Genomic DNA, 23,731 nt, shown 5'->3' with positions numbered 1-23,731 from the left:
CCTGAATCCACAAAGATGGAAAAGGCAAATAATTCCACAAAATTGCACTTTTAACTTTTAAAATTGAACTTTTTATTACAAACTGGACTTTCAGTTTTTTTCTGGACTGGCCCTAGTTAACCAAGCAAGTTTGAAAATAATTATTGAGGGTTTCTGCAAACCCAATATACAGGTTCTTGGAGTCTTCACATGAGCACACCTGTAAACTTGTGAGTATCCAACTGATCAACATTTCCCTCTGGCCAGAAGATGTTCTCAGCCAAATGGCACTTCGGTTTTCCGAAGGAAGATTCTCAGCCTGGCAAAAAAACTGTCCACAGCTTAAAATTACCAACATGCTCCTGCAGGTCTTTTCAAGGGCTGTATCCTAAATTTCTTAGAGCAACTTTTTGGTGTAACAACAAGAATGTCCCTGCACCAGATACCCATAACACATCCTGTTCTATGCAAGTGTCTTCTGGATGAGGAGATCTCACAGAGATCTTCCAAAGCCAAATTCAACATGGTTGAAGGCTTTCCTGGCCAGAAGACGCTTTCCGCAAACCCTACTCCTCTCATTGTTAACCAAGTAAAACCCTCTCAAAGAAATTACGACAGCCTCTAGTAACTCCCTCACCATTAAATTCCACAGAGAATGAAGCCAGTGATAATGGAAGGACTCAGCAGGTGACTTTGAATAGGACGTACTGATAACTGGGCATTTGCGCAAATTAGCCAGAGTCAGCAAGAGGCAGGCAAATCCCTAAAAGCTCCTCCCACTCATCTCCTGACCGATTCATCCAGAGTTTGGGAGCAGTAATTATACTGCCAATTCTCTCTGGTTTAAAAAAAGGACCATTCTTAACTCATATGTTGAAAAGTATAAGATATAATGAATTCCAAGATCATCAGATCTGAGTGTTTTGGGCTATACACATGCATTAAACGTCAACTTGGTATCTGCCGCTAGGGCCAAGACAAGAATTCAGGGTCAATTTATACTTTTCCTAATAATACTGAAATAGTCGCAACAGGGCTATCATGCACAACATATAAAAAAACTCAAATGAATTAACCCACCCCAGAACAACACTTTTTGGACTGGACAGGCAGTTTACAATATATTAATTGTCAGCATCTCTCAATAGTAGATTGCGGACCTGTAAAATGGAAAACTCGCCATGGTTTAAAAAAGCAGTAACTGGAAAACAGATCACAGAAGATAAGGATTAATCCAGAGGTATAAAAAGCAATAACACGACAAAGTGGGAATCATATAGTTATATTTTAAGCAGCCATGTGACGGTTCCTAGATTTCTCGCTAGAACGTCTTAACAAGAACATACTGCTTTCTACAAACTGTCTTCTGAGGCTAGAATAGGCTACAAATAAAACACTAATTAATTAAATAATGTATGAATCATATTACGAGCATCAAGCACTGTGACAAGACTATCTGCATGATGTCCCACTTTAAGAACATATCAAGCTGTGACAGAGAAGGAGGGCCACACAAGAATGTGTCCAGTTTTACTGTACTGTTTACTATCCATAGTTCTTTGCAGAACCACTTAAAAATGAATGCCTACCTACCCTTCTGAGAGCTAGTTCGAATATGCAGGAGAAGAAAAATATTTTCTCCATAATCAATATTGAACAATTTAAATGTTTTCAATAGTCACACTTTGTAACAGATGGCATTATATGAAAGTATACAATTAAGAATAGTTATGAAATGCCGGTAAAAATGAAAATTGAGAATTCTGGGAAAACTAAATCTGAGGAAATCCTACATTCATCATCATCATCATCATCATCAACTTTATTTCGGTAACATATTGCCATAAAAGATACAGAGAAGCATTACATTGAGAACAGCTAAAAATAGAAGAATAAGAACATTATAAAACCAGTTTATAAAACGAGGACCAGCCTCATTCATACAAACATTATTACTATAATAGATTTGCAATTTAGCAGTTGTCATACGCCCCCCAATTAATAGGTGTCTTCTCTTGTGCCAGACTATTCCCAGGTATTTGGCTATTGCAAAAATTATAAACCCAGATAAATCAGTTTTGAAGACCCTATATGCATACAGACATTGGGAGAACCCCAGGTTTTTACACACCGGGACATTCCATTGCCTCCCAGCCTGCGCATAAACATTGCAAAAAAACAGTATGTGCAACTTAGTTTCTTGCTCTAGTTTACACCCTGGACAATGGCTCGGCGACGACTCAGACCATTTACTGGTATAAGCTCGGATCGGCAAACTGCTGTACCTCCATTGAAGATACAATTTCCTAAGGGTGATTGGAGATATAACATCTAAGACAGGTTCGAATCTGTAGATGTCCTTAGCCATTAAAAATGATTCAGTTAAGGTGCCCAAGCCTGTACTTTGTGAGTGTGCAGCAAGTTTGCTTTCCGATGACATGGAGGCAGAACAGGGTCGGTGCTAACACACAGTCCTGTCTAACCCCCCTGTCAACGGGGAATCTATTGGATAGAGTTCCCTCCCTGCCACATCTGACCTGCTACTACTAGGGTCAAGCACATAATTTGGGTGGCTAATGGTGTCCAGGACTTCACTGGAGGGCCTACCAGAGGAGGGATTCCCCATTGGTCATCCTCCTCCATGGTTGCGCCTTCCTGAAATGATGGGAGCGGCTCAAATTGACAATTGAAGTCCCCCCCAACCACGTACGGGGTGCCTTGCAGGATGGAACTCAAAAACAGTGCTAATTCCTCAATTGTGCCAGAGACATTTGCTATACCCACTGGTCTTGAATAAACATTGACCAATGGTTGGAAAAACAGAATAATTAGGAACAGTTTTAACTAACGGACAAGACCTGACATCAGACAGCAATAACTATAGATAAACACCGTGCATGGTACAAAAATATATAGATTTTATTTTATTAAAGAAATGTCTTTATAGGTAAAATGCAAACATTTTTGTTTTGTTTTATGTTTTTATGTGTGTGTACCTCCAATATACATGCGATGGTCAATCTATATATACAGAGCAATATACAGTTTTGTTCATAGCACAGTTCAATACATTTCAAAGAATTTCATTGTTTAGGAACTGTATGGAAGCTATTTAAACACATTGATCGTTGCAGTTTAAAAACATGGCTAAATGTAACTACGCGCGTTTCGGCTGAGGGCCTTCATCAGGAAGCCATGCAATATCTAAAGAACCTGTCTTAATAAAGCGCCATATTATGTAGAGATGTGGATTTTCAACAGACGAGTTATTCGTGTAAATAATCCTACGAAAATGGGGTTGGTCCTGCGAGGTTTAAGATGTTAATAGTCGGGTGCTCCCATCAATGAGATGATATCTGGGGAGCTGTGGTAGGAGTACCGCCTGTCTTCCAGTGGTGAAGTTTTCTAGAATCTCTGAGGATCCAAACAGGGCTGAGAGCTGTGAGGATAGTCCTACGTAGATAGAAGTCCCGAAAACTACTGGGCCGGTGCCGTCATCAGGGTAATGAAACGGAGGGAGTCTAAGACCTGTTGGAATGTTTCCGCTTGCCTTCCGATTGTGGGGTCTGCCGGTTTCTCTGTAAATGCTGACAGTTACCGGACGGGTGCCGTCATCATGGTAGTGATACGGAAGGGATCTGTTAAAAAGTTTCCGTTTGCCTTCCGATAGGGGGGTCTGCCGGCGTGTCTATGAGTAAGACCAGGTGTAAGGACATTGACCAATGCCAGTTTAACAGCATTTGGCCACTCCAGGAGTACACATTGGACGTCCACAGAGTTGGTTTCGAGGGACCTCGCCTTACACCCCAGGTGGGAGTCCACCCAGATAAGTAGTCCGCCAGACGGGCGTCCCTCCCCCCCCCCCCATTTCGCCAAGATTGAAAATGTGGCAAACCCCGCACGCCAATGGTCTTCCCTAGCCCATGTCTCCTGGAAAAGGCAAAACATCTTGTGCATCTATAAATGACCCCCAGTCAGGGGAGTCAAGTTTATTAGCCAGTCCCGCCAAATTTCCAGGAAACAATAGAGATAGAACCCATATCACCCATATCTTTATTAGTGCAATTGTTTGGCCCATTTACATCTGGATCAGGTAAATCCCGAGTGACCTGCAAACGGTTCCGGTCACAAGGGATAGTACTCCTTTCGTTGGGACTGGGGGAAGATTTCTCACATGCCCCGGCTAAAATAAGTTGTCCGTTATCAACATCTCGGACCCCATCTTTACTCGGATCACTGGTAGTAAGCACCCCTATGCCTCGAGTGCAACTAGACTCGGCTAGGCTAGTGCACCGCTGCTGTTTAGCCCCACCCCTGATGCCATGTCAGTCGACTATGTCCAGGCAACTGAATCTGTTGGGGTGCAAAAATTCACTATATGGGCCGTGGTTATAGGGCGAGTTCCAGTCACCTCTCCAGCGGACTCCTGGTGGCGGCCTTGGCCAGTCACCCCTGCGAGGTCTTCTGGGTGTTACCCATGACCAGCCCTCATCCGTCTCATCCCCAAACCGCTCAAATTTGTCAGGATAGACGGATGACAGTGGCAGAGTTTGTATAGAGGTGTCTGGTGAAGCCAGAGGCCAGTTACAGATATGGGCCACCGTCCTCAGGTCCCTGAAATTTATCAGGACACAGTCACCAGTGGTATTTTTCCTTGTCGAACCCACCCATGGTACTCGTCTGACTAGCATAATTTCACTGTTGACCCCAGGGGGGAAGAGGTCTATATTTATTTAACCAACTAAGGACCTTATTTTTCAAAGATGTAAAAGTTTCATTAACAGAAGTAGCAAGCTCGGGAACTCCGCTTAGGATGACCACAAACAGGGCTGCCTCAGGGGGAAGGTGAATAGCTCGCTTATTACTATGGGTTTTGCCCTCCGGGACAATTTGCCCCTCTGTCACCATGGTCCTAATTATGCCCAAAGATGGTTTACTAGAAGGGATAGGAGGAGGAGGAGGGGGTTGGGAAGATGGAGGTGGAATACTCGGGGTAGGGCGGACTACAGAAAGAACTGGTCCCACTACGATTTCAGCCACATGATTATTAGACGACTTCCCCTGTTGGTGATTAACTACCTTAAGATAATCTGCGGTAGCCCCTGTTGCTTCTTCTATTCTTGTAAGCCTAACCTCCATTTGCGAGAGTCTAACTTCAAGCAGGTGAATTAAAGACTCAAGCAAACTGCCCAAGTTGTAATGCTCAGTTAAGTCTTCACCCGCCCCTCGTAGACCATTGGCTGATGTTAAGCTAACTGAGAGTACTGGGTGATTGTGAACCTGTGTGTTAGCTGGGGTGTGAGGTTTCGAGGGACCTCGCCTTACACCTCAGATGGGAGCCCACCCAGATAAGTAGTCCGCCAGACGGGCGTTCCCCTCCCCCCCCCATTTCGCCAAGATTGAAAATGTGGCAAACCCCGCACGCCAATGGTCTTCCCTAGCCCATGTCTCCTGGAAAAGGCAAACATCTTGTGCATCTATAAATGACCCCCAGTCAGGGGAGTCAAGTTTATTAGCCAGTCCCGCCAAATTCCAGGAAACAATAGAGATAGAACCCATATCACCCATACCTTTATTAGTGCAATTGTTTGGCCCATTTACATCTGGATCAGGTAAATCCCGAGTGACCTGCAAACGGTTCCGGTCACAAGGGATAGTACTCCTTTCGTTGGGACTGGTGGAAGATTTCTCACATGCCCCGGCTAAAATAAGTTGTCTGTTATCAACATCTCGGTAGGATTATGACGTTTAGGGACCTTCGCCTTTATACCCCCCGATGTATGTGGCCCACGCTTCCTTTTAGGGATTGCTCCTTCCCTATGCCCTTGGTGGGGTTGATTGTGTAACCCAACATTCTCATTTACAGATGGTGTAACTACAGTGCTTGATGATGAGACTAACTCCGGGGTAACGGAAATGTTCAAAGGGGGAATCCCTTGGTTGAACCGCAGTACTTTCTTGATTCAATTGAGTAATAATTAATACATTAGCCTCCACTGGAAGTTCCTTTCTAGTGGGGGTTAAGGCTTTGGCTATATGGCCTAGGGAGGACCGCTTAGCGTTCTCAATTCCCATGGAAAGTCTGCGCTCCAGGGTGGCGATTTCATGAGTCAAAAGAGAATTAGCTCTAATCATAAAATTGTCCATATCACCAACTGTGTGTGCAGCAGAATTTGCCGCTTTGCTCCTTGTTTCACGTCCCGCCATCTTATATTCAAGTGGTCACAATCCCTGTTCAGGATCAGAGTCAAATCTTACCCCTATGTAGTAGCTGGATCAATGTCCTGATGCGACAGCCAAACGGGGGGGCCCGGTCCGGTCTCAATCGGGCTCTAACGGGCTACAAAGGCCCGCCCTTGGCTTGGCTTCGCCCGGCGCTCGTCGCTCGTCCGCGCGCGTTCCGCGTGCGCGGAAAAGGGTGGGGCCTAAATAACAATGGGCGGTGGCAGGAAGAGGACCAGCTGCGGCTGATGACACGCCCCACTGCAGGCTGGTCCTCGCAGTCCCGCAATCAGTCCTTGGATGGTGAATGCATCCTCGAAGTCCGGTGCTCTTCCCCACTTGAGCAACACCAAAGCACATCAACGCAAGTGGCCCCCGCGGAGCGGGGGCCGCGAAAGGTGGGGGTATGAGAAGGTAAGAGTCAGAATTCCCTGTAATCGCCAGCACGATTTTGGTCAAGTTGTTCCACTGCACCAGAAAGGCTACGGCATTGCGGCGATTTATCCAGGCGATGGGCGGTGGCGGGAAGAGGACCAGCTGCGGCTGATGACACGCCGCACTGCAGGCTGGTCCTCGCAGTCCCGCAATCAGTCCTTGGATGGTGAATGCCTCATCGAAGTCCGGTGCTCTTCCCCACTTGAGCAACACCAAAGCACACCAACGCGAGCGGCCCCCGCGGAGCGGGGACCGCGATTTGTTGGGGTATGAGGAGGTTAGAGTCAGAATTCCCTGTAATCACCAGCACGATTTTGGTCACGCTGTTCCACAGCACCAGGAAGGCTAAGGCAATGCGGGGATTCTCTGTTAGTGTAAAAATTATTAAGGAGGAATTTTTAAAGTTTATGCAGACTTAGTTTTGAAATAAAATTTAGCAAAAAACGTTTTGGGCAACTGATGGCTAACTGAAATATCTCCAACGTAGACAAATACTTGACTTGTTATCAAATCAGAGAAAATGACGAAGAAATAAGATTCCAGATCAAGCTTTTCCAAAATGTGCCCATACATTTTCATGAAGGTGAAAGTATGTATAGTTAACATAATTGTTGATTTTTGTTCACCTAACTTTTTTCTTTTTAAGAGTTGTTTTTTTATAAAAACCGTTCCAGCAGGTGTACAGGTAAGTAAGTAATCGATCTTGTCTAATTGTTAAGTTATGCACTTAACGTCTGAATAACGCCTTACAAGCTGTAGAAGATGAGGTTATGATCATTGTCAGTTTAGGTTGGGGGGAGGAAGATTTATGGTTAGCACTATGGCGTTTTCAAAGAAAATACACTAATGCATTAAAGGCTCCCAGCAAAAAAAATATTGTAGAAAATAACACTCACATGAATCCATTTTCTCGTTCACATTTGGCAAGAGTATTCTTAACAAGTGAACCCAGTTTCCTAAAGAACAGGTGTCCAGAGGGTTTTGCTGTAGTTCCAGGTCCTTTGGTCTCGCCATATTCTTTGCATAGTGCTTCTGCTTTATTATAAACTAAATAAAAAGACATTTTGCATAAGTATGAAATAAAAATAGATCTCCAAACACTATCTCAGCAACATGTGATTATTAAATAATACACCATCATACATAAAAAAATTAAGATGCACTATATGGTAACATATAGGTGAATGAAAAATCCATAGTCTTGTGCCTACGTGTCAAGACCTCCATGATAAGTAGGTGCCTCCACAATTCTGCACTCTGTGCAATATTTGCAACAAATGAGAATACTTGTACAATGTGCCTGAAACATGGCACTTAATATCAATACATCTATGTAGTGGATAGCAAACATTTCAATACACAAACACATGTAGCTTTAAACTTCCATTAATAGACATAAGTAACATTAACTTATTTGTAGTGCTTGTAACCTTCTAATGCTTAACCTATCAAAACATTACCAACATACATATGCCAAAAGTTTTACCAAGGGACCAAAGATGGATCCTGCAGTACAGGGGAGGATCCACTGTCTCCAACCAAGGTCTTTAAGAAGACCATACAACGTCCGTGGCCGCTAGATTGTTACACCACAGTTGGTGAGTTTCTCAGGAGTAGAGCACCACATTTTTATGTGGATTCCCTTGAATTTGTGTTACGTCATTGGCCAGGGCCAATGAAAGTGCACCTGCCACAGATTTCTTGACTAAGGTAAAAGTAACTGCTGCTTATTATCATGGACAGTCAGCGGAGTAAGACAGTGGGACACAAAATGCAGAAGAGCCTCCAGAAAACCCTCTGTCCTCTCCCCACTTTGGCTGCCCCAGTTCATTCTCAGTATCCCTCTGCTCCCCATTTCTATATGGGCCTTTGTGTCTTAAGCTAAGGGGAATTTCCATTTAGAAATTCTAATATGTCTGTCTTGCAGAGATATTAACTCTCCCTCGTGCAGTGGTTTAGAGATCCTTTTAAAGAGTATATATGCAGAATGTTGGGACCACAGAACATGGGAGAAGCAGACTGTGTTCATTTAACAAGAAGTGGTCCAATTGTTGAAGTTTGAGGAATTTACACTGAAGAACCTAACCCTTTTATGTTTCCCCGTACAGGGGTACCCATCTAAAGTCTGTGGGTTAATTTAATAAAAATCATATTTCTGGATCTTATAGTGTTGAAAACCCTGAAAATTGAAAATATGCTAAATTAAAAACACATAACCAAGTATTTGGCAAAAAACGAATACTAAGGAATTATATATTTAAACTGCAAGTATCTTTGACAGATTCATTTTGATACACAGTGTTCAGATTTAGAATACAGAAAAATAATCCCAGAGTAAAACCCCAATGGGCAATAGTCTCAGCTGGCTTTTTGCCTCTTGCTGTAGTAGATTTTGGAGGATGGGGAAATGAAGCGTGCCATACATTAATAATGTTAATACGTGCGTTGGCACATTTTTCCCTCCGCCATTAGCTTCTGTTATTTTTACCTCTAAAATACCTACAAATGGTTAAATATCTACTGATAAGGTTATTTCAAGTAATTACCATTTGCACACAGGGTAAGTGACTCCAATACTGTTGTACACTGAAGTTTTTCTTATATTTATAATTTTCATTTTATTCTTACACATGTATATGGAACCTTGCAATAAATAACACCAAACAAGCATTTACAATGCAATGGTTTTGCCTTTGTTAAAGTTAGAGCTATTGGCATTGCTCTTGACATTATTTTTATTTATGTTTTTTGTAAACATAAATAAACGGCATTGTCATTTACAATGCCAATAGCTTAATCTCTTGCCCCTCTTCATGAATGATGAGATTCTTTAACCCCTTCCATGCTGGGCCGTTTCCGCCGCTGTGCGGTAAACAAAAGAACAGGGCGGGGCCATGACGAACCCCAGCCGTCATCAGCACACGAGCGCCGCAGAGCGTGACGGCTGGGGTTCGTCACCAGCATGGAAGGCGTTAAAAGATGTTCCTTTTAAAGTTAAACTGACTGCTTGGAGCTAAGGAGTGGGTGTTCCCCATTGAAGTCGATTCACTTCTGAGGTTCTGTGGAGAAGCCGTTCAATTACTGGTTGCAGGGCACCATTTATGTATTTTGTCATTTATGTTTCTGCTGCATGCAATGCTTAATTTGAACCAGTGGTTGACGGTGGGGCCCAAAGGCTCTCATTTTTGCAGACCGGCACTTATTTTCTTGCATCAGACATTTACTGAGAGCAAGAGAGGGGAAAATTCACAAAAAGGAAAGAAGGAGGAAGAGAAAGAAAGAAAGAAAAACATTGCAAAGGGATAAAGCAGGAACCTGCAAGAGTTGCACTTTACAAATACTGACTAAGATACAGGGGGCGGGAGTGCCACGTGGTGGATTAGAGAGGCATGAGCTGGATTTAACACTACGAAGCCTTGGTGATTGGTGTCCACATTTAATAGCGCAGGCCACAGACATCCGAGCAGAGCTTTGGGAGCCCGCACTGATTCTTTTACAAAATAAGCACTGGCTGCATGTGGTTGGATGACGCCATAATGTTCTTAGAAGTCTTCAAAGCTTTGAGCCTGGCTTGCTTCCTGCTGCACAGTGCAGCGCACACTGCAGGCCTGCAAACCTCAAGCACGTTAGAGACAGGCACTTTGCTACAGGTGAAGTAAACTTGCAAATCTGTGCCAGTCTCAGGTTTCCAGGTGTTTACTGGCAATCGCACACCCAATTGGTGATTGGTTAAATGCTTGCGTACAGTCTAACCAGTGAAAGCTGCTTGGGGTTGCATTCCAACCCATCGTTTTTCGCCCACTGTGCCACTCTAGACAGAGGCCCACCTAAGACAGATCAGTACTACTCACCCCACTCCTCATGGAAACGGTCCACCTCAAACCATGTTCATCTCACCTATCCAACCTGCGGGACAATGCTTTTTTAGCTGGGAAATTTAAAATTGACGCCTCTCTAATCTCACTCACTGAGTGAGCTACATCTCGGGGGCATAAGATGGAATCAAGAATATCCGCATTGTTAGTCAGCCCTCCTGGCATGCGATAGCACCAGTCAGTCACAGCCTTCTGAACAAAGGTTTGGGCCCGGCCCTTATTGTTTTGATTTTAGGCACTGTACCAGGCGTAGCGCGGTGGTGCACATTTGCTCATTTCTGTGTAACCTGCTTCGGCGCGTGTGGGGATTGTCTCTGGCTTCGTGCCACACGTGAATGTCGAAATGCATCAACAAGACCTTCGCGAAAGGCATTTACAGCGCCTGCCTGCACTGGTATTGATTGTTGTGACTGTTATCTCTACGTGGAAACAGGTAATATTAGCTGCACCTGCTCTGAAGCTGCCAGGCTCAGAGCACCCTCGGGCACCGACCGAAGCGAGCTGTGATAATCACCTGCGGAATGGCCTCGCTGGTGGTCGTGGCCGGCCTCCTCCCCACCCTGCTGAGCTGTCTGGGACCCTGGGCTGCAGGGAGTGACGGTAAAAGCCAGGGTGCCCTGGGGAGGTGCACAGGGGGCATTTCTGTGTAACCTGCTTCGGCGCGTGTGGGGATTGTCTCTGGCTTCGTGCCACACGTGAATGTCGAAATGCATCAACAAGACCTTCGCGAAAGGCATTTACAACGCCTGCCTGCACTGGTATTGATTGTTGTGACTGTTATCTCCACGTGGAAACAGGTAATATTAGCTGCACCTGCTCTGAAGCTGCCAGGCTCAGAGCACCCTCAGGCACCGACCGAAGCGAGCTGTGATAATCACCTGCGGAATGGCCTCGCTGGTGGTCGTGGCCGGCCTCCTCCCCGCCCTGCTGAGCTGTCTGGGACCCTGGGCTGCAGCGAGTGACGGTAAGAGCCAGGGTGCCCTGGGGGGGTGCACAGGGGGCATTTCTGTGTAACCTGCTTCGGCGCGTGTGGGGATTGTCTCTGGCTTCGTGCCACACGTGAATGTCGAAATGCATCAACAAGACCTTCGCGAAAGGCATTTACAGCGCCTGCCTGCACTGGTATTGATTGTTGTGACTGTTATCTCCACGTGGAAACAGGTAATATTAGCTGCACCTGCTCTGAAGCTGCCAGGCTCAGAGCACCCTCAGGCACCGACCGAAGCGAGCTGTGATAATCACCTGCGGAATGGCCTCGCTGGTGGTCGTGGCCGGCCTCCTTCCCGCCCTGCTGAGCTGTCTGGGACCCTGGGCTGCAGCGAGTGACGGTAAGAGCCAGGGTGCCCTGGGGGGGTGCACAGGGGGCATTTCTGTGTAACCTGCTTCGGCGCGTGTGGGGATTGTCTCTGGCTTCGTGCCACACGTGAATGTCGAAATGCATCAACAAGACCTTCGCGAAAGGCATTTACAGCGCCTGCCTGCACTGGTATTGATTGTTGTGACTGTTATCTCCACGTGGAAACAGGTAATATTAGCTGCACCTGCTCTGAAGCTGCCAGGCTCAGAGCACCCTCAGGCACCGACCGAAGCGAGCTGTGATAATCACCTGCGGAATGGCCTCGCTGGTGGTCGTGGCCGGCCTCCTCCCCGCCCTGCTGAGCTGTCTGGGACCCTGGGCTGCAGCGAGTGACGGTAAGAGCCAGGGTGCCCTGGGGGGGTGCACAGGGGGCATTTCTGTGTAACCTGCTTCGGCGCGTGTGGGGATTGTCTCTGGCTTCGTGCCACACGTGAATGTCGAAATGCATCAACAAGACCTTCGCGAAAGGCATTTACAGCGCCTGCCTGCACTGGTATTGATTGTTGTGACTGTTATCTCCACGTGGAAACAGGTAATATTAGCTGCACCTGCTCTGAAGCTGCCAGGCTCGGAGCACCCTCAGGCACCGACCGAAGCGAGCTGTGATAATCACCTGCGGAATGGCCTCGCAGGTGGTCGTGGCCGGCCTCCTCCCCGCCCTGCTGAGCTGTCTGGGACCCTGGGCTGCAGCGAGTGACGGTAAGAGCCAGGGTGCCCTGGGGGGGTGCACAGGGGGCGTGAGTCCCCACCTGCTGCTCACTACAGAACCCGGCGCGCGATGCATCCCGGAAATGTTCGGTGCCAGGGATTCAGTGGGAAGTACATTTAATAGTCTTTAACGTGTTACATGCGCTGCTTTAACACTTTGCCAGAACCTTCCATCTCCTACAGCCGGCCCGCTGCACACCAATGCGCCCCACCTTCCCCCCACCAAACAACAAAAACGTTAGAACGGAGATGCGCCAACGGGGCACCGGCAGTGTGCCCCGACGCCTCCCCCTTCCTTCTCAGCCACTCACCGGGTCTCGTTGGCGGCTGGAGAGCTCCCGCTCCTCGGGACTCTCCTCGGTCTCCGGTCGGCGACGTAGAAGGCGCCGGTTGCAGGCTGCTTCTTCCTCCACTTAGGTCCCGGGCCGGCAGCCAATCAGAGCGCGGCCTGGGGAATGACGAGTGTCCCGCAGTACTGCCCCCGGCCTGCCTGCCTGACTTCCTGGTCGCGGGCCGGGCGGCGATGGGGACAATTCGTGAAAAACACGAAAACGGGTCCGCGTTGACGGACAGATTCACCTCCCATGCCCCTTCTGGGGGCATACGGGGAGGGGGGGGGAGCATACGGGGAGGGGGGGCATACGGGGGGGGGCAGGGGCGGCAACGAACATGCATAAATAAAACACACGGAGAGCGGGAGGGGAGGGCGGGAACGAACACACGGAGAGCGGGAGGGGGGGGGGCAGGGGCGGGAACGAACACGCAGAGCAGGAAGGCAGGTGCCGGACCAGATTCAGGGGCGTTCCCGGCTTTTGGCTGACGTAGCGTGACGTAGCCAAAAGCCAAAAAATCTCAGGAACGCCCACGAATCTGGTCCGGCATTGACGGACAGAGCCAACTCCCAATGGTTAGCCTCCATTTATGGAGCTAGCCAATGGGAGGAGGGGGCTGTTACCCGACTCCACACACAGAGCATAAGATTTTTCCTAGCGCATGCGTACTTCGTACGCATGCATCGCTAGTCAAAACCTAAAAACAACTATCAAACTGATTAAACCAACCAGCTACCAGGCAGGGACACTGGAGAGCCCAAGACTAGAGTTAGAATAATAAATAAAGATTTAAGCATGGGTACTGCAGCACAGCAATGATGCACTGTGGGTCTCCTCTACGCCAAGTGCAGTATAGCTTCTAGTGCAAATCTTGCTTCAGAGAACACATAAAAGAGTCTGATCTAAGCTTAAGCAAAACCAGTACCAGAGACCTCAGCAAAGTCCAAGATTCTCATTCACAGATTCATGATTATACAGATTTAGAGTACGCAACAATAACACAAAATTGGGATTTGTATAACTTCTTTGAAAACATACAATTCTGTAGTTTGCACATCGAAAACTCACCTTAATTAATGTAATAAGCAAAACCAGTGATGAGGTGGGATATCTGTGGATTCCTGCCTAGGAGACTTCCAGTGCATCATTGTTGGACAGTAATATTGCCTGCATGGTATACTGGTGTGAGTGGCAAGAGGGACCTGACTCCACATAAAACTAGTATCTTGACATTTTACTGGCCTAGCTAGCATGTTAATCTAGTGTGTGAGTCAAGTCCTAGGTCTGTCTTTGGTAAAGCTAAGCCCCAAAACATGTTCTGTGATCTGAAAGAGGCAACCCGACATATCCTTTTTTATGATATAGACTTCTGTCCTTGTCCTGGGTTGTTTACATGAACATGCGTGGCCATAAAAACTTGATGGCCAAAACGGCCAGATTCCACCTGAGTTACCTAAGAAACCTAAACCCCTTCCTCGATGTGGCCGACCTTAAAACCGCAACTCCGGCACTAGTCATATCCAGACTAGAATATGGATGCTCTACTCTTGCAGGGCTACCCAAGAACTCCTTGGCCCCTTTGAAAGCCTGCCTCAACACTGCAGCCAGACTCCTAACTAGCTCAAAGAAATTCGACCACATCCCTCACACCTCAAAGCTCTGCACTGGCTTCCCCTAGAGGCCAGAATCCAATTTAAATTGGCCTGCATTACTCACAAAGCCCTTTTCTCCAATTCCCCTCCATTTCTTGCACAAAAACTTGTGATATCCGGAGGAGCCAGAAACTCTCGATCTGCCAAAGACCTGCTGCTGCAACCAGCACGCTTCCGGAAGAACAAAACCTACAATTGGGCCTTTTCTGGGGCTGCGCCAAGAATCTGGAACTCTCTCCCACCCGCCATTAGAAGACTTCCATCCTTGGCACACTTTAAGAAGGAAACCAAAACCTTCTTAATGGGAAAATACCTCGCCTAACGAATACTTTACAATCACCGCATTGACTTGCCCAGCTCTCCACCTCAGCAATATCCATGGCTTAAACGGATGATACCTTTTCTGCACTCCTGGGCATCCCACCAAGAGTTGACACTGCATGCCTTCTTGTATAATGTATCTACTTGTTTTAATTTTTATATCACATGTAGCCTGGACTTTAAACGTGCAGTGTGCTTTTATTGTATAATGTATCCCCTACCTTTCCCAATATATCCCCCTGTCCCTACGCTTGTATACTCCTTAATCCTGTAAAGCGCTATGATACCCTCACGGGTCTGGTTCGCGCTCTATAAAACTATAAAATAAAATATTAAAAATAAATAGTGATGGCAGTGTATTAATTGTGGTTTATTGGTTCTCAGCAGACATTAATCTTTGTTCTTGGTGGCAGTGCGGTCTACTGACCCCACTCAAAAATTCTGCCTATATGTAACACTAACATTCCGCAGGAGTGATGGGTGTGTGTATGCATGGTTGATGTGTGGTAGCAAGACGCCGTGAGAGAATGATGGGCTGGTAGGATCGATTTTGGATAGCTCCTGCTTTAGTGGAGCGGGATTCCGCTTCCAGGAAGTACAAATACATTCCTGTGCCTGGAGATCGGAGGCCCAGACACTGAAGTGATGGACAATGGATACAGAATTGCCCTTACAAATTTTATGAGGGTCTTTCTAGCAAGGGACTGGCCACTACATTTTCCAGAGCGCTGCCATTTGATGAAAGGTAGGGGGAAAGGGTTGAGTTGATAGATTTTGTTGTTCAGTGTGAGGAAGTTTGAAGGCCTTTTGTTTTTCCCCCCTGATTGATTCTTCAGGAAGGCTGATGACAGCCATGTGCTTAGCCTTCACACTGTCATTGTTTTGGATATGCCTGCCTGGTGCCAGTATCAACACTACCTGCTGTCAGAGTGCTCCAGCCACCCTGCTTCAACAACGTAAAAACAAACAATCGAGCATTCTCCAGGGCTGCACCAAGTATCTGGAACACACTTCCTTCCACCATCAGAAGATTACCTTCTCTGGCGCTCTTCAAAAAAGAAGCTAAAACAATCTTAATGAGCAACTTTCTCCAATAACGCTCCCTTGGTGCTCATATCGCCATTTCTTGATTTATTTCTGCGCTTAATCTCCTTTTTTTATTGGCCTTTTATGCGTTACAACCCTCACATCTTCTAATGCTCCCTGCCCCATTTATTGTACATATCTCTTCTTTGTCCTATCGTAATCAAGTTGCTCGCTAATTTTGGAACTGTACTGACTCGTGTATATATCCATGGCTTTGTCCCACTATTGTCATTCCCTAACTCCCTTCCTTGTATTTTGCCTAAGCCACCCTGTATTTGGAACTGTGCCATTTATTGTATATATCTTTGTGTGTCCTATTGTATTCAAGTCGCTCACAGATTTTGGAACTGTATTGACTCTTGTATATATCCATGGCTTTGTCCTACTATTGACATTTCCCTAACCCCCATCCCTGTATTTTACCTGTGCCATTCTGTATGTAACGTATCTATCCTTGTAAAGAGATCTGATACCCTAACGCGTCATGTTTGAGCTATATAAAACTTAAAATAAAATAAAATAAAATAAAGAGCCATCACTTTGCAGAAAGACTGTCAACTAAAACCAGTTTTGGAACCTTAGACAGTGGATCAACACCTTCAAAATAATGAGTATAAAGGTAAGACTCAAAGCATCCCACTTAATTTCACTTTCAAGCTGCTTAATCGATGAAGGTGGAAAGAGCTCTGCAGAGTACCTGACGAGCTGATGTGAGACCATGGTTGGAGTCTGCACGGCAGGCAGTCTTTCAGAGTGAAGGACATCACTTGAAGTCTAAACAACTTGCTAGAGAAGGTGAGCGTTAGTCTAGCACCTAGAAGCCTAGCCATGTCCTGGAGCACCCAGAAGTAGCTGCCACTGTGAGTGCAACCGGTAATGAATATGACATGAAAGGTCACCCAGTTTCCCAATGTGGTTCATGGGCAAACTGCGCGAAGAAAACCGGCGACTCAAACTAGCCAAGTGCGGTTGGAAATCCCAGCAGCATAGCTGAAAGGACTGGTGGTGCTGAGGCTTGTTGTGTGACATACCCAGAGAAGATCTCCATTCTCACCGTAGGGGACAGCCTGCCCCCCTTGCCTGGAGACTGAAATTGCCAGGAACAAAGTACCCATCTACCCAGCCTGCCACACTTTTCATCTGAATGGCTCCAGCAAAGAGTGTGGCCACAATCCGCGGTCCAGCACCACTTCTAAGGACACAACTGAGTCCCTTGTGAATAGCTAACATGGGTTCTGGAAACAAAACACTGAGACTGTATCTTGAACTGTAAAGACCAGCCTGCTTTTAGAGAAATATTATGTTGCCATTGTGAACTCTTTTTAATCAAGATTTGGCCTACAGGTTACAGAAACATGCACAACTCCTAGTGAACAAAGAGCACGTGCCTGCTGTTGCTTATGTCCTGCTATCCTCCTTAGATTTTACAGACCTTGAGATCCTCATGGGAACCAGTATGAGAACAAGAGAGGTGGGGGGACGCCGAGCGGGTAACCATAATTGGGAACAATGAACCCTGTAATAAAACCCATTGGTATCTGGAGTATTAGTTTATATTGGAGTAATATTAAAGCATTTCTCCTTCTTAAGACACCCTTCGGGCTGGACAGTGAATTATTGTTTCTATTGGCTGATTGTTGCATTCTAAGTCTGTGCTTCCCATACTACTTCTCTAAGAAGTCTTGAATGCTCGTCCCTGCTACCATGTGCAGAAGGGGTGTACTAAGCCCAGTTTGTAGCCATAATAGAGCCACAGTAAGACGGACACAAGAGCCAAACAACTGCAATCCCAATTGCCCTTGTCTGGACCCTGGACAAGGACAACCCGTAATTAATTAGTAAATAGCAACTTACTCTATCTAAAATAGTTTTGCATTGAAAACAGAATGAGGATATCTGCAAGGAAACCAGAAAGTTTAATAATAATTGCAGCTAAGCTTACAAATATAAAAGAGACAACATTTTGCTTTCATGCTAAGAAAAAAGTAATTGTTTAATTTCTAAACAAGTAGAACACTTACACAATGAAGTGATACTTAGAGTAGCCAACATTTCTTGTACAGACATGCAACATTTTAGTCACCCACCTCTGAAGTGCCAATTATTTAACTTCTTGAGATACTGGTCCCATACTACAATATAAGATTTCACCAATGAGTCCTACAATTGTATTCTTTCAATTACAGACTTTTTCCAAATAATTAGAGCAGCAACCTTTTTCAATCCTTCCCAGTAACAAGTTCATAAATATGTGTGTACTCTCAGCTGCAACTTATTTTCTTCTATACCAGAGCGATGAAGAGGAAGAACAAGACTCAATGTAATGAACAGAATCAGTATGTTTCACAGCTGTCTCAGTGCCTTTCGCTCAACTATTAGCACGAAAAAGTGTGTTGTCTAATAAGACCTCCAAGAGTCAATTTTTATCCAGAAAAAGAGAGACTTAATTAAAAGAAAGTGACTGATGGCCCGACAGGCTGGAAAGCAAGAACATAAGGATAAAGTAATAAAGTGTGACTGAAAGAAAACAAGAGACAGATGGAACATGGTTATGTATAAGGAAGGAAGTGGAGTTAGCAAAGTTGCCTATAGAATTGAGTGAGTAAGGGAAGGGTCATTTGAGAGGGTTTGTTTCTAAATTTGGGTGTTTCGTGTTTTTGTTCATTTTGGCACCATAGGACCTGGACAAGCTAGAGACTTCCAAATAATCAATGACATATTTCAAACAGCTAGAAACAAGAGGTAGGATGAAGGAAACAGCTTGAATACAACAGATCAGTTGTATGTCAAAGCTCATAACTTTGGATATAAAAGAACCGAACCAGAAAAAAGACTTCCAATGCTGAAAAGATTTGCCCTTAATTCTCACTTCTCATCAACACTACAAGATTCAATATCTGAATTTTCAGTGAGTAAGGGACTACATAACTCATGATGCGCTGACTGGCAGCAGGAATTAATGAGTTCTGAGGGACGGCACATAACACTACTTTGCACTACAATGAGAAATAAAGCTACAGATAATTGTGCAGAAACCAATGCAGGACGCAGAGCTCTCCCTTCATCCCAGGAACTTCAGGATGCTACTGTTGGAGAACACATTGGTGGATGTTTTGAGTTCTTGATGTCCCTCACAACACATTATTGGCAGCCAAGGGTTGGTTCTTGTGGGAGATGAGGGTTCAAATTACAAGTTCCTGGCGCACTTTGTACTAGTCCCACCTGTGCAGTTTATTATTGGTCTGCTGTGACCCATCCTCTTACAGATGTATCCTAATTAGGTAAATAAAGGAGTGCATGTGCTAAAACGCTACAGTGAGTGTCCACTCCCCCAAATTATATCATAAAAACGTTGCCTCTCATGACTGGACTACACCATAGAGCACCAACCAGAAAGACTGTACACATGTTGCCTTTTGGAATAAGAAGCCAAAAGTAAATCAAAAGGAACATCATAATTGGAAAGAAGAAAAGGAGGGAGGTGGCTAGGAGTAGGCGGATGAAGGAAGAGCTCATTAATACCAAAGTGTAGTCTACTGCTATGTGCCACAATAGTGTCGAGATGGACATCCACATCCAGTGTGAAGTATCAGGTCCACATAATAAACACAGTCTAGACTTTGGTAAGCAAAAAAAAAAGTCAGACTGCGTTGTACTTGGAGGAACCTCATACATCAGCATCTCAGAACTAAGACTGGAATCCTGATGACCTGGATGACAGGATCCCCCACATGAGAAAAGGCCAACAACAAAATAGCTGTGTAAACAAAAGAATAAAAGCAACGCAGTCACCAGCAAGTTGGAGCACAGGAACTCACTCTATGTTGGGATCGCCAAGCAGCTCTAGAAGACGACAAACCATACAGAACTCTGCAGCCAGACTCATCCTCAACGTCCCACATACAACTCGCATCACACACACATCCAGTAGCTCCATTGGCTCCCGACAGACAAACGTGCTAATTCAAGCATGTCGAACACACATTCAACTGTATTCGCTAGAGGGGTTTTGTCCTACAGGACCAGGCAGGACAAATTTACAATATACAATAAAGATTGCCTGGTCTCGGGTTCAGTCGCTGTTTTTTTATTTATCAGCAAGTGTGAGCTCTATTATGTAGTTTTAGAGACTCATTATTAATTAACTCTTTTGTAAATGTTTATCTTACTTATACATTTGCAGTAAGAGGTTATAACACAACCTGAAGCAGTTCTTACACATAAATCAAAATTCAAAAAAACAATTGTGCATGAAAAATCATAACAGCAGTGGTTTGCATGACCATTACATACGTAATCATAAATTTCAATCATTAAAACGGTACACCAGAATTTTCAACAATCAGTCTTAGGTCATATTTCGTTTTGAGAATTTTTAAAAAGACTGACACACTATGGGCATCTACTTTATGCAAAGTTCGAGCACGTCCTAGCAGCGCGGGACGTCTTTTTCGGTTTAATGCCTTATAGTGGATGTGGAAAATTAATCACATGTGGAAAAGCCGACGCGTTTCCAAACCCGGTATGGATACTCGGGTTTTTCTTCAGGGCAAGCCTGGGTACCTGTTGGGTTAGAAATTATATTTTAGTTTCTACTCTTTCTCATGGTTTTTACAACTAGGTGGTATTGGATGTGGCATATGGTACCTGTTAGTTTTGAGTGCGCGATGTCATCATTATCATTCCGGTTTCCTGACCTTGACTCTGTATCAAGAGAAAGGAGACCGTAAGTTGTCACTATGTCTCACTCTCTTAGGGCTACATGGGCATAGTCGAGTGTTTGAAGTAACTTTACTTACTTAGTTTCAAGGTTTGTGGGCGTCAGTCACGCTGGCTTTTTCGAGCGGGTGCTGGCAGGGAAGTATCCGCGTTAGGCGCGTGTTCTTAGTTGGAATTGTTTCTTTGTTGCAATCGCTTATGGCTACAAAGTTAACGAGAACGCTCAGATTAGTACGGCGTTTTTGGCTTCAGAGATGAAAGCTGAGTGCGCGAGGTTGCACACGCGAGGCTGTCAGAGCTCACCTTTTTGATTCAATCACGGAGTTCCACTGACTCTGCCGGACTTCACCCGGATGTGACACAGGTTAATCACCTGACATAACCCGCTGGTGGAGTTATGGGAGTTGAAGTGCGCTTTTTATAGGATTTAGAAAAAGCTGAAAGAAGCTAATTCATTTGTGTTCATTGAAGGCAGGGTGGGTGCTCCAGAAGGCACGGTGGCATTACGGGAGGGCTCAATGAATGTTCTTTTGTAATTCAGATAGTTCATTCATCCCCTCTATTACACAGTTGAACTTGAGAATTAAGTAGGCTTCTCGTTGGGCAATACTTTTATTCTTCTTTAGGGCAAAAAGAGGTTTCTGCATTGGCATCTCTAGCCCAGACAACAGGTGCCAATTTTTGAGAATTATGGATTTGAACTTGTTAGTGTGAGGCCCGTAGGTACTAACACAAACCAGTCTGTCTAATGGTTTTTTCTGTTTTTTGGACAACAACTCTTCTCTTGGAGTACACCAAGCCCTTTTGATGGAGTGCTTTAACATTTTGTCTGGGTAACCTCTTTTTTTGAGTTGGTTACTAAGAATTTCGGAATGTGCTGTGAAGTCTTCTTTTCTAGAGCAGTTCCTCCTAATCCTTAGCATTTGTCCATAGGGGAGGTTAGCTTTCAAACTTTGAGGATGGTAACTTCGGTAGTGGAGGATAGTGTTTTTGTCTGTATCTTTGCGGTGTAACGTGGTAATGAGTTTTTGATCTTGTACACCAACCTCAACGTCGAGAAACGTTAGGTGGGTAGTACTGTAGGTTAGAGTTAATTTTATGTCCGGGTGTCTCATGTTCAGCCACTCATGGAATTTTCTAAATCCTATAAAAAGCGCACTTCAACTCCCATAACTCCACCAGCGGGTTATGTCAGGTGATTAACCTGTGTCACATCCGGGTGAAGTCCGGCAGAGTCAGTGGAACTCCGTGATTGAATCAAAAAGGTGAGCTCTGACAGCCTCGCGTGTGCAACCTCGCGCACTCAGCTTTCATCTCTGAAGCCAAAAACGCCGTACTAATCTGAGCGTTCTCGTTAACTTTGTAGCCATAAGCGATTGCAACAAAGAAACAATTCCAACTAAGAACACGCGCCTAACGCGGATACTTCAACTCAAAAAAAGAGGTTACCCAGACAAAATGTTAAAGCACTCCATCAAAAGGGCTTGGTGTACTCCAAGAGAAGAGTTGTTGTCCAAAAAACAGAAAAAACCATTAGACAGACTGGTTTGTGTTAGTACCTACGGGCCTCACACTAACAAGTTCAAATCCATAATTCTCAAAAATTGGCACCTGTTGTCTGGGCTAGAGATGCCAATGCAGAAACCTCTTTTTGCCCTAAAGAAGAATAAAAGTATTGACCAACAGATTGTGAGGGCAGACCTAGGAGTCAGCCAAGTTAGAACAGACTTACGCACACTATGGCGACTGAAACCAATTGAAGGACACCACAAATGTGGAACGTGTGTCTCGTGTGCCACCACAATTGAAGGCACTGAATTAGAGTTCAACAATACGAAATGGTTCCATAAAGAATTTACAAACTGTAAAAGCCGCAACTTGGTGTATGCGGTCATCTGCCCATGCCCTAAACTATACATTGGAAAAACTAGTCAGCAAATAAACCAGAGAATGGCCCAACACCGGTCCCGTATTAAACAAAAAGTACTAACAGCCCCAATGGTACAACACTTCGCCCTAAGTGGACACACAGAAAAGGACTTTAAATGGACAGTCCTGTCAGGAATAAAAATTCCACCAAGAGGAGGAGACATAGAAACATTGTTGTTACAACGAGAAGCCTACTTAATTCTCAAGTTCAACTGTGTAATAGAGGGGATGAATGAACTATCTGAATTACAAAAGAACATTCATTGAGCCCTCCCGTAATGCCACCGTGCCTTCTGGAGCACCCACCCTGCCTTCAATGAACACAAATGAATTAGCTTCTTTCAGCTTTTTCTAAATCCTATAAAAAGCGCACTTCAACTCCCATAACTCCACCAGCGGGTTATGTCAGGTGATTAACCTGTGTCACATCCGGGTGAAGTCCGGCAGAGTCAGTGGAACTCCGTGATTGAATCAAAAAGGTGAGCTCTGACAGCCTCGCGTGTGCAACCTCGCGCACTCAGCTTTCATCTCTGAAGCCAAAAACGCCGTACTAATCTGAGCGTTCTCGTTAACTTTGTAGCCATAAGCGATTGCAACAAAGAAACAATTCCAACTAAGAACACGTGCCTAACGCGGATACTTCCCTGCCAGCACCCGCTCGAAAAAGCCAGCGTGACTGACGCCCACAAACCTTGAAACTAAGTAAGTAAAGTTACTTCAAACACTCGACTATGCCCATGTAGCCCTAAGAGAGTGAGACATAGTGACAACTTACGGTCTCCTTTCTCTTGATACAGAGTCAAGGTCAGGAAACCGGAATGATAATGATGACATCGCGCACTCAAAACTAACAGGTACCATATGCCACATCCAATACCACCTAGTTGTAAAAACCATGAGAAAGAGTAGAAACTAAAATATAATTTCTAACCCAACAGGTACCCAGGCTTGCCCTGAAGAAAAACCCGAGTATCCATACCGGGTTTGGAAACGCGTCGGCTTTTCCACATGTGATTAATTTTCCACATCCACTATAAGGCATTAAACCGAAAAAGACGTCCCGCGCTGCTAGGACGTGCTCGAACTTTGCATAAAGTAGATGCCCATAGTGTGTCA

General features: G+C 45.2%; 1 protein-coding gene across 4 annotated transcripts in view; it reads right to left on the bottom strand.

Annotated features, from left to right (window-relative positions):
* Window positions 1-23,731, bottom strand: part of BROX (BRO1 domain and CAAX motif containing) — a 213,419-nt gene that overhangs the window by 12,844 nt on the left and 176,844 nt on the right. For all 4 annotated transcript variants that reach the window (XM_086927944.1, XM_086927943.1, XM_086927946.1 and 1 more), the window contains one exon: window positions 7,533-7,683. In XM_086927944.1, coding sequence (XP_086784070.1) covers window positions 7,533-7,683 — 151 coding nt within the window. The remainder of the gene's footprint in view (window positions 1-7,532; window positions 7,684-23,731) is intronic.

Source organism: Lissotriton vulgaris, chromosome 6 (assembly GCF_964263255.1).
Source record: "Lissotriton vulgaris chromosome 6, aLisVul1.2, whole genome shotgun sequence".
NCBI classification, from domain to species: Eukaryota; Metazoa; Chordata; class Amphibia; order Caudata; family Salamandridae; genus Lissotriton; species Lissotriton vulgaris.
This window is presented reverse-complemented; position numbering and strand designations above follow the sequence as displayed.